Source organism: Gracilinanus agilis, chromosome 6 (assembly GCF_016433145.1).
Source record: "Gracilinanus agilis isolate LMUSP501 chromosome 6, AgileGrace, whole genome shotgun sequence".
Classification (NCBI taxonomy): domain Eukaryota; kingdom Metazoa; phylum Chordata; class Mammalia; order Didelphimorphia; family Didelphidae; genus Gracilinanus; species Gracilinanus agilis.
In genome coordinates, this window is record NC_058135.1 from 284,584,572 (window position 1) to 284,596,048 (window position 11,477).

The 11,477-nt window shown below is 54.1% G+C and overlaps 1 protein-coding gene across 1 annotated transcript; it reads left to right on the forward strand.

Annotated features, from left to right (window-relative positions):
- The first annotated feature begins 539 nt into the window (after positions 1-539).
- PPP1R32 (protein phosphatase 1 regulatory subunit 32) lies at positions 540-11,211 on the forward strand. The gene is made up of 12 exons (XM_044682006.1): positions 540-648; positions 2,791-2,908; positions 4,025-4,178; positions 5,656-5,784; positions 6,457-6,520; positions 7,259-7,359; positions 8,023-8,082; positions 8,310-8,393; positions 9,249-9,374; positions 9,463-9,554; positions 10,717-10,887; positions 11,133-11,211. The coding sequence occupies exons 1-12, from the start codon at positions 540-542 to the stop codon at positions 11,209-11,211; spliced, it is 1,287 nt and encodes a 428-aa protein (XP_044537941.1).
- The last annotated feature ends 266 nt before the right edge of the window (positions 11,212-11,477 follow it).

Consider the following 11,477-nt stretch of genomic DNA (forward strand, 5'->3'; position numbering starts at 1 on the left):
CTAGTTAGTGTCAGGGGTAAGGTTCAAACCCAGGTCTCTTCTGACTTCAGGTTCAGTGAATTGATCTAGGTGGACCTCTCTGCCTCGGAGGACTTGGAATGGAAAGTCGGCTCAAGTTAAGCATTTATGAGGCACCTACTGTGTGTCAGGCACTTCCCTAAGCACTAAGGATAAAGAGAAATGGCAATAAAGAGTCCCCGTCTGCAAGGAGCTCCCAGCTTCAAATCCTGGTCCTGCTATTTGTTAGCTGGACGACTTGAACAGATCCTTTCCCTCTCTGGGGCCTCAGTTTCCTCAGCTGTAAAAGAAAGAGATCAAGCTGGAGTGATTGGTGCATAAGCATGTCCTCCTATGTGCCAAACACTGGGCTGGGTGCTGGGGGGACAAAAACAAAAAACCTCTCCCTCACCCTCTGAGAAGGCTAGAAAAAGAAAACCTTCGCAATATGTCTAATTGTGCAAAGCCAGAATTGGTTGTTGATGTTTGTTCTGTGTCTTTCCTTTCCTAGGTGCTCCTGGTGCCCAGTTCCTGCTGCCACTATGATGGGCAAACTGCCTTTGGGGGTTGTTTCCCCTTATGTAAAGATGAGTTCGGGGGGCTGTGCAGACCCCCTGAAATTCTACGCCACCAGCTATTGCACAGCCTACAGTAAGGGCCCTTCCCTCCGTGCTCCCCGAGGCCACCATCCCTTCCCTCCTCCTGGTCAGGAAGTAGACTATCCCCATCATGCCCACCCTGCTCCACTGTCCCAATGCCCTGATCAGGCCGACCTCCAGAACTCTGGGTGTACAGAGGCATCATCACTGAAGAGCACTCTGAGACCTGGATCAGCAATGTGCAGAACCTGAGCCCAGACCCTGGCGCTCTCATTTACTTCCCCTGTAGCTGCGGGCAGACCACCGAGCTCTCTGGGACCCCAAAGCCTCTGAGGAGCTCTCTTCTAGCTCTAGCCCATGCTAACTCGGTCCTGCCCTATGAGCCTATGGTGTAGGAACTGGAGTCTCTTGCCCCATTGCACTGACCTTTTGTCACCTGACGTGTCCGACTCCCTCACAAGGTCTCCCCGACCCTAATCACCTCATCTGTGGACTCCAAGTTACTTTTCCACCAAAGCTGGTAGTGTGGACAGACTGGACCTTCATGGACCTTGTCTGTGGTAGTCGAATTCAGGATTTCAAAGAACAGGGTCAAAATCACACCCACCTTGAATTAAATATACAGTTTATTTATTTATTTCGACCCTTCCCTTCTATCTCAGTTTCAACTCTAAGACAAAACAGTGGCAAGGACTAGGCAATCAAGGTTAAGTGACTCGCCCAGGGTCATACAGCCAGGAAGTGGCTGAGGCCAGATTTGAACCCAGGTCTTCCCAGCTCCAGGCCTGATGCTCTATCCATCACGCCATCTACCTGCCCCAAGGTCTATTTTCTTTAATGGTTTGCTGATAGCTCTTGTTTTTAGACCACTTGCATTTTCCATTTAGTCTCTTCCCACTCCTAGAGAGCTGACCCTTATAATAGAAGAAAAAGGAGGGAAATGAATCAATTCAGCAAAATCAATCAGCAAATTGATCAATCTAACACTGTATACAGCACTCCAAGCCCAACCCCTTCTGGGCAAGGAAAGGAGGGAACTTCTGGAGTTTATTGAATAATGTGCCAACCGAGTGGGCAAAGTCACCCAAGAATTGCTCTTCCGTCATGACCCCGTTAGAGATTTTCTTGGCCAAGAAACTGTAGTGGTTTGTCGTTTCCTTTTCCAGCTCATGTGACAGATGAGGAAACTGAGGCCAATAGAGTTAAGTGACTTCCCCAGAGTCACTCAGCTAGCAAGTATGAGGCTGGATTTGAACTCAAGTCTTCTTGACTTCAGGCCCAGTGCTCTATCTCCAAACTGCCATATAAGTCAGGCAGAAGAAAACATGTACACTGTCAAGCCTTTGTTTGACCTGCAGAAATAAAGTTACGCTCATTACTGCTTCCCAAAGATGGGCTTTAGCCAGCCAAGGAGAGCCCAAGTCTCAAGTGGCCCAGGAAATCTTGGGGCTACCCAGATCCTGGCCTTGGCCAGGTCTCATCAGGCTGGTGTTAAAAAGGAATGAAAAAAAAAAGATATATCGTTATATATCTCCTATAGATCTTCCTCTCTAGATCTGGGAGAATGGATGGTATGTAGATTTCAGAGATAGTATGAAAGGAGGAGGGATCAAGTGCCCGACGCCTAAGCTGGCTATAGTTGGTGAGGGAGGAAACATGCTCCTCTCACAATAGCTATGGATGTAATTATCCCTCTCCTCCCTGACAGGCTTGGTTGGTTAAGCCTGTCATTGGCTTCCTTCTAACAGTTGCCCAGGTTGGGATCCTTGAGAGGTTAGGTAGATGGTTAACCTCTCTAGGCCTAACCTGAGGTTGGATAGGTAGTTAATAGGCTATTGATTGGCTATTGGAAACTCTGTTATCTGACTTCGTAGAATGCTTTTGACATCAGGGGCTTTGTGAATGGATATCCATTAACTGGCCTGACTCTCTTGTCTTCAAAGGAAGGACCTTGATCTCACTGGCCTGTCTCCATCACCTCCCTAATCCTATCGAGTGAGCCCCCCACCTCGTGGTGACCATCATACTGACTCCTTCACAACACTCCTCTCCCTATCCCTGCGACACCCAGACCCCAGGCCAGGCCAGAGAGCCATTCTGGGCCTCAGGTGCTTCTAGTGGAGGCCCTAGGAGCCTCCTTTGTCTTTGTCCATCCTGCTGCCTCTAAGGGACAATGATCCTCTCTCTTTGGCAGGTCGGGAGGGTTTCAAGCCCCAGATTGGTCAGCACAAAGGCACTGGATACCAGGCGAATTACCGCCCCTTGGTCAGCTACCATCCTACCTTGGACTCCTTGGACAATCCTGTTGAAGGGTAGGCCCTTAATTCCCCCTCTTTGCTGATGCTCCTGCTTATCACCTATGTGACTTTAGGCATTCTGAGGATGAATTTCCCCATCTGTAAAATAAATGGGTTAGATTCAGTACCTTCTAAGCCGTCCCCGCCCCCTTAAACCCTTACCTTCTTTGTATCAGTTCTAAAACAGAAGAGCGGAAAGGGCCAGGCAATCGGGGTTAAATGACTTGCTCAGGATCACACGGTTGGGAAGTGTCTGAGGTCAGATTTGAACCCAGGTCCTCCTGATTCCAAACTTGGATTTCTATCCATTAGCTCCCTAGCTACCCCTTAAAGAGACTTGAGTCTTCATGGGTACTCTAATAGAGTCGAAGCTCCTTGAGGGCAGGGACTAGTCTTTTGTTTTTTTATATCTTCAACACTCAGCCCAGTCTTTAGCCCAGTGTAGTAGGAGCTTAAGAGATCAATCCTGATTGATTGATGAGTTAGGATCTGGCCTCTTATCCTGTCCTTAGCTGGGTGGCTCTGAACAGTCACATTCCTCTTTGTGGGGAGGGTAGTACCTGGAACAGGGTGTTCATTTAGTTCTGGGGGGGGGGGAGCAGACATAAAACAAACATTAAGGCACTCTGCAAATACCCCTGCCATGCTGATCCTGTGATCAGACCCCTCGATCCTCAGCTAGGCACTGAGGACACAAAGGCTATGGGGTCTAGGGGCCCCCTAGATTGGGATCCAGGAAGGAATAAGACCGGGGAGCAGGTTCAAGGGTTGATCTTACCTTGTAGACCTGGGTGGGGGGTGCATTCTCCTTGCCCCATTTCTGCCATCTCTATCCAGGCTGAGCAATCAGCCCACTCCCAGGGTAAGGCGATACCTTTGAAGCACCCTGGATGAATCTTGCCCATCCCATGCCAGCCCATCACAGACTTGGGAACAGAGGGAGGAGGATCTGCAGTGGAGGAGAGAATACCGAAAGCCCCTGTTGCCCATAGCCCCATTAGGTCCATGCTGGAATGCCCTCCCTCACCTATTTCTCTAAACCTAGTTTTCCTCAATTCATGGGGTTCTCCCTCCCTCACTATCATCCCTGATCTCTAAGCAGCTCCCTGGTCCTTTTCTGCCCTGCCCCAGGGAAAATATCAAGGACGCTTCTCAGTCAGTCTATACCCAGAGCTACCATCCATTGGAGCTTCAAGATGGCAGGAACTCCCTGCCCTGGAATGTGTACCAGTCTGGCTCCTCCTACGTTCGTGATAAAGTCAGCTCTTGTGTCCCTTCCAAAGAGGTGAGTGCCTTGGAGTCTGGAGCAGAGAGAAGGGAAACAATTCGACAAGGATTCATTGAGCATCTACTATATGTCTGCTACTTTTTGGGTGCTGGGGAGCCAAAGAGAAAAGAGGCCCCACTCTCCAGGACGTTACGTTAGCCAATACAAACATTACAAAAGCCAATAAAAATATAAATACAAAGTAATTTCTAGGCATAAAAAAGGCAGCTTGTAAGAAGAATTCCAGAGAGCACTATGGGAGAGTGGGAAAGAGATGATGGGACGGACGGATGCTGGGAACGTGGGGTGTCGATCAGGGAAGAAAGATCAGGTTGAGGCAGCCAATAACTCAGAAGCAGAGGGATGCTGAGCGGGGCAACATTTCAGGGAATTAGATTATTGTGTCTTTCACGGTAACATTGATTTGATTATCAGTCCTTGAGACAGAAGTGGGGATGATGACTAGCACCAAAGGGGATTTCCTTGCTCTGGTCCTGCCTTAAGGTCATGGGATGGATTCCTGGGTCTTGAGCAATGAGGCTTTTTTTTTTTTTTAACCCTTAACTTCTGTGTATTGGCTCTTAGGTGGAAGAGTGGCAAGGGTGGGCAATGGGGATCAAGTGACTTGCCCAGGGTCACACAGCTGGAAAATGTCTGAGGCTGGATTTGAACCTAGGACCTCCTGTCTCTAGGCCTGGGAGTAAGACTGAGTCCTTATCCTCAAGGAACTCATATTTTAGTGTGAAAGGAAATAAATCCTGAAAAAATAATTTCCTCCGTAGAGCAAACGCAGAATTGGAGTTCAAATCCTTGCTAGGATGCCCTGGACAAGTCACTTAGCCTTTGTTTTCCTATCTGTGAAATGGGGATAATGTAATGATAACAGAGTTGGGTGGGTGGGTGGGGTTGCTTCAAAGCAGGACATAAAGGTCAGGCACCAGGATGGTGCAACTTGCAAGTGATGGAGCCTGCAAGCCAGGAGGCAGAGGAAAGAGGGAGATTGGTGTAAGCTGGCTGGGGTGGCAGTGAGGTGCCAGCTTCTGGAGGAGACGCGGTCTAGGCTGGGCTTTGTCAAGAGAAGATCAAGGGAGACCATGTAGACTGGCCAGGCTAAGGCTGGGCAGACAAGGGGTAACTGCCTGTAGCAAATCCCGGAGGCTAGAGATCCTAAGGGGAGTTTGGGGGGATCAGGATCATCTATTTGGCTGAGTAGCAGGATATTAGTGGGAGACAATCCGAGGCCAATCCCCAAACTGTTGTTCTTCCTCAGCTTCTTAGGAGTTCTCCCCCAGTGTCCACTGCCCTCCTTCCCCCCCGGAATCTAGAGGCCTGAAGAGTTCTGGGGCAAGGTGGAAAGAATCTGAGGGATCCAGGCAATGTCTCCCATTTTGTAGATTAGAAAGTAAGGTTGCCTACCAGTGCTGAGGTCTCAGGCTGGCTGCAGGCTCAGCTCTGCCCTGGAGTTAACTGATAAGACTTCTTTACCTTCTCGCAGGTCAAGAAAGTCCACTTCAACACCCAGGATTATGGTGGACATGCCATCGCAGGATTGGAACCCAAGACTGTGCCAACCCTCCATGAATATGTGGGCAAAGGAGGCATTGAAATGGAGAATTACCGATATGTGAGTTTGCAGCTATCTTCTAGGAAATGACCGGGGCATGGCTGGTGGGTGGCAACGGGCCATCCCCAGGGCTGGGGCGTAGGGTCAGGCTATCCTTCCCAGAGGCCTCTCCTGAATGTTTATGGAAAAGTGAGAAGGGGGAGCCTTGGTGATGATGACAGACAGCTCAGTGGTCGAGTGGCTCTTCTGGGACATTCCTTCCAGGAGTCATGGGGCCGTGGAACCAAACCCCTTTATCCTCCTCCAGCCTTTTGGGAAAGTGGAAATTGGGGTGTTCTCCTACTCCTCTGGCAAACCTGCTCCCAGTGGGAAGGACTCCGCCCTCTAGTTTATACTCGCAGGCCAATGGCTGACAATCCCTCCTCTCAAATGATTGCTGTTTGCCTTGGAGATTGCCCCTCAAGCAGAGAAATGGATCCATGATGGTGGCATTTTAGGGACTGGTAGCATCTGGGTAGGGGGAGAAGCTGTGTGGAAGCGGGGCTGGCTGAGGCTCCCCAGAGCAGGGGAAGAGGATTCCTGGCCCTGCCCTGCCCCTAAGAATCTATTTTCTGCTCCACTCCAGCTGGGGGCCAGTGAGGGGGGAGCAGGGCTGATGTGAGGGTAGCGATGGGAGTGAGCAGCCTGGACTCGGCACATTCCCCACTGATTTTTCCTCCCTTGGTGCTTCAGGGTCCCCGATTTATGACCTCCGAGTACAATTCCAAATACCGCTATGAAATCCCAGGCCAGCCAGGTACACAGCTGGGGAGATGCAGCCCTGCTTCCCTTCTTCCCTCCCTTCTTCCCTCCCTTCCTGCTATACCATCTGGCCTAGAAATAAGCCCAGACAGTGGGTTGCCTACCCTGGAGGTGTTCAAGTGAAGGCTGGGCACCCAGTGGGCTGGGATATCATCAGAGAAAATCCTGGCCAGGGAAGCAGGGCTGAAAGGCCTGCATTTGGAGTGGGAGGACCCAGGCTTGAACCCTGCTGCCTCCACTTATTACTTGATTGACTTCCCGAATCCCTTAGCCCAGGGGTCAGCCAAGTATGGCTCTCGAGCCATATGTGGCTCCACCTCCCTACTGGCCAGTCCGGGCAGAGCCCCAGGATGTGCCCCGGGGGACCCTTCAGCCCCCGCCCCATATTCCAGCACCTCCAGCCTCCATCCTCCTCCCTCCATCCTCCTCCTTCCGCAGGCATTTATGGCTCTCATGGCCAAAAAGGTTGCCGACCATTGCAGCCCATCAAAGGACTTAAACCCATCACTCAGCTAAAAGGATAGGGGCTACTGAGTCGGGGGGGGGGGGGAGGAAGCAAGACTCTGGAGCTATTTTGTTTCCCCAGAAGAGCTAGAATAGAGGGCAAAATCTTTGGGCTAGGGGGTGGGATGGGGTGGGGATTACCTGGCAGCCACTGGCTGGAGGCATGCCATTGGGGCCCCCTCCCGGTAACCCTGGGGGCTAGAAAAACCCATGTATGAGTTCTTTCCAGATTTCCTTCAGAAGAAGACGATTGGTGCCAAGGAGGATACGGGCTTCACAGAGCAGGGCACCAGGAATCCCGTTGTCCCCCAGGGCCTCCCCGGAGAACCTGTAAGTTATGACAGGCCCCCTCTCCCCAATTCCTTCTCTACTGTCAAGGCTCGGAGGCGGGAAGCCTTTCCCTCTCTTGTTCCTTCTCCCCAGGACCAGGAGATGCCCTTCCTCTTTTTTTCCCCTACCTGACCTCTTCTTGCCTAATTTGCCATGTCTTTATCCATCCATGTTGAAGAGATCCAGCCCCTTCCCCTCTGTGGGCCTCAGTTTCTTCCTCTGTGACTAACCGGTGCCTGATATCCCCTTCGGTTCTAACATGGGGCGATTCTGGGATTTTATGCTTTGGGCCTCTTCCACGGCTAAAGCCCCTCAGCAAACGGCCACAAGAGACCCCACCAACGGCAACAGAAAGCGCCTGATGGGGATCTCAGTGACTGGACGTTCTCCTGGTTCCCCCTCTGCCCATGGCCCTGCCCCTTCCTTGCCTGGCACTCAGCTCTGCTCCTTCGGTTAACACCTCGGTGGCGCTTCGCATCCTTGTCCTCTCCTCTCTTCATTAGCCCCCAGCCTGGAGCCCAAGGAAGGCCCTAACTGGGGAACAGAATGGGCCAGGCCTGTGCTGGGGTCTCCGGGGAGAGGTGGCGACAGGGTGGGCGAGGCTAGAGGGGGAAGATGGCCTGCTACCCCCGGGAGAGGCTGAGCTCGGGGCCTCCCTTCCAGGTGCTGTCCTGCAACAGAAGCGTCAGCAAGTCAGATTACATCTCCTATAGCAACCCCCACGTAAGGAGGAAGAGGAAGGAGGAGGAAAGAGGGAGGGGGGGGAGGGAGGGAGGGAAGGAGGTCACTGGACGCCACTAGGAAGGGGACAAAGAACCCAGGAGCTGAGGTGGAGTATGAGAGGGAGCCCACGAGTGGGGAGGCCCCGCGGGGAATGGGTGAGGGCAGGGGGCAGCGGCAGGGCAAGGCGGGCCAGAGCTTTCAGCTCCCTGGGCTCTCCCTGTTTCCAGGGGGATGAATACTTGCCTGTGCTGGCCAAAGGTTCGGAGAGAGAGTCCGGCTTTAGCCGGCAGAAGGAGAAGCTCTTCCAAGCTGTAAGCAGCCCCGCGGCCACCCCTCTGCCAGTCTGTCTTGCTTCCTCCTCTGGGCTCTGCTGGTCTCCAGGTCCTTCCCCTCCTCCCCTTAGGCCTCAGGGAGGCATTGCGAGGTACCATGGACAGATCCAAGGTTTGGCGTCAGCCGAGACTCGAGCTCAAAAAGTCTGGCGTCAGCCATCCTTTAGCTCGGTGACTCTGGCTGGCCAAGGGCCTGGACCTCAGTTTCTTCTTCTCTAAAATGGGTGTAATGGGCAGGGCTACTCTGAGGACAGAGCGAGCTAAAGTTTGTACCGTAGGGCTGCCTATCCGCACCGCGACCCTTCCGCCCATCTTCCCTCCGTCTGCCTCTCTCCGCCCCTCTGCTTCTCTCTTTCCTCCTACCTTTCCCGGGTCAGACCAAACCCAGAATGTGAGTGGAGACCCGGCCTTGCCCTCAGGGCGCCCCCTCCCTCCCTCCCTCCCTCCCCCGCTGCGGTTCCTGCTTCTTTTTTTTTTAAACCCTCACCTTCCGTCTTAGACTCATTACTGTGTATTGTCTCCTAGTTAGAAGAGTGGTCAGGGTGGACAATGGGGGTCAAGTGACTTGCCCAGGGTCACACGGCTGGGAAGTGTCTGAGGCTAGATTTGAACCCAGGACCTCCCATCTCTAGGCCTGGCTCTCCATCCACTGAGCTACCCAGCTGCCCCCTCCTCCTTCTTTTCCTCCTGCCTGTCCCTCTGTGTCTCGGGCTCTCCGTGTCTGTCTGTCTGTGCTGTCCTCCCTCTCACAGCCCCGCTCCCGTCTCCCCCCTCCCTCCCCTACCCAGCCTGCTCCCGCCGGCTCTCACCCCAGACTCTTTCCCGGACCTGCAGACCCCGCCCATTGGCCCGCCTTCTCTCTCGGAGTCCGGCAGTCTGACTCACCGCCAGTTCCAGGGCTTGCAGTGGGTCCCCCCGACCACCAATGCCATGCTGGGACGGGAGACCGTGGGGGCCAAGGTGAGTGCTCTGCGGCCGCTGCCCCTCCCCCCGCTCCAGGGCCCCTTCCGGGCCCCCCGGCTCACTGCCGTCCCCCGTCTCCTCCCAGGAGCCGTCTGGCTTCAGCACCAACAACCCCGGCTACACGCGCAGCTTCGGCGCAGACGCGGATCAGAGGTTTCTGACCACGTACAACCAAAAGTGAGCTGCCCCGCCCCCACCCCGCCCGGGACCCTCCTCCAAGGGGCAGAGCGGGGAGCAGGAGGGGAGCTTGGCCAGCAGGGCGGGGCTCCGAGCCGCGCTCTTAAGCGGCATCGCTGGCTACTCCCCCGGCCTGGGAAGCCAGAGGTCCAACCCTGCCTTCCCGGCCATTCCCGGGTCCCCGAGGCCACTGGGAACAGGAGAACGAATCCCTGGTTCCTCTCTGGTGAAAGGCCCCAGATCTGAGTTTTAGGGCCCGCCTTTCTTCTAGAATGCTGTGCAGCTGAGGTCACCGCGTCACCCTCTCTGAATCTCCCGATTGATTTAAAAAAAATTAAAACCCTGACCTTCCTTCTTAGAATCAATCATAAGTATCCGTTCCAAGGGAGAAGAGTGGTCAGGGCTGGGTGAATTGAGGTTAAGTGACTTGTCCAGGGTCACCCAGCTTGGATAGGTCAAATTTGAACCCAGGACCTCCTGTCTCTAGGTCTGGCTCTCAATCCACTGAGCCAACCTGCTGCCCCATCCTGGTTCATTCTTTTTTTTTTTTTTTTTTAACACTTACTTTCCATCTTGGAGTCAATACTGTGTATTATAAGGATTGGCAATGGGGGTCAAGTGACTTGCCCAGGGTCACACAGCTGGGAAGTGTCTGAGGCCAGATTTGAACCCAGGACCTCCCATCTCTAGGTCTGACTCTCAGTCCACTGAGCTCCCCCATCCTGGTTCATTCTTATCATCCAGAGGGGCTTCTGGAGAAACTCTCATACCGCCTCCCCCCAGCCCCACAGTATTAGTTGTTTTGTCCAGTTCTACAGGCTCTTCCTTTTTCCTTTCTGGGTTGTTCCTCCCCAGCTGCCCGGGAGGCATCCAAAGTCCTGGCTCCTGGCCCCGCCTAGTCTTGCCGGCTCCAACACCAGGAGCCCCATTTGCGCAGCCCCCATCCCTTTGCCCCACTCCAGGATTCTTGTGCGCCTCCAGGACTTCCTTGGCCTCCAGGACTCCTCCTGGCCCACGCCCGGGGGCTCAGCAGGTTCTGGTCCTGCCAGGGGGCTGCCTGGGGAACGGGGATCCCCGCCCCTGGGGAGGCCCCTCCTCTCCATCGCCCTGCCCCGTGGTCCAGGCCTGGATGGGCCCCTGCTCTGCTTGCCTTTCCCTGCAGATACTTCGATAACACTCCCAAGGGTCAGGACCGGGAAGGGTGGACTCGAGGAGGCATCCAGCACCATCACCCCGGAAGCTACGTGACCAACAATCCTGTGACCCAGAACAACATGGAGAGCTACCACAACCCCATAGAAACCATTCGGAAATCTCACCCCCACGTGGGCAGGTGGGGACCCGCCCAGCCTCTGGGCCCCTCCGCCTCAGCCCCTTCCGTCTTCTGGCCTCGCTTCGGCCTTCCTGCCTCTGCCCCCCCCCCCCCCCCGGCTTGGAACCCCCCGCTTCCGTTTCCTCTGGGCGCGTCCCGTTCCCCTTCTGAATCTCAGTTTCTCATCTGTAAAATGGGGGCTGGCTGGCTTCTCTGGTCCTGCACTCAGACTCTTCCCCACTGTTGGGGCTCCTCTCTCCGTGCAGAACCCTGACTGCCCTGGATCCTTTCTACAGAGACAATCCTCATAGCTCCGGCCTTTCTTCTCTGCGGACGCCATCCTGAGCTGGTAAGGGGCCGGGGCCAACCCTGGGCAGAGGGGAGCTACGGCCTGACCTCTGCAAAAGAGAGGCTGGAAGGGGAAGCTTCTAGCCCAAAGGAGCCAGCATGCCTCTTCGGGGCCTGACAGTCCCCTCTCTGTGTCGTGTCCACAGGTTGTACCCAGCAGGCAGAGACAGGAGCTGGTTTCTCACCTCCTCGAGGGGGTATCTTGTTACTTTTCTAAGTAAATTTAAAAAAATTCCCAAAGAGGAGTGTTGAGAGAGAGAGGG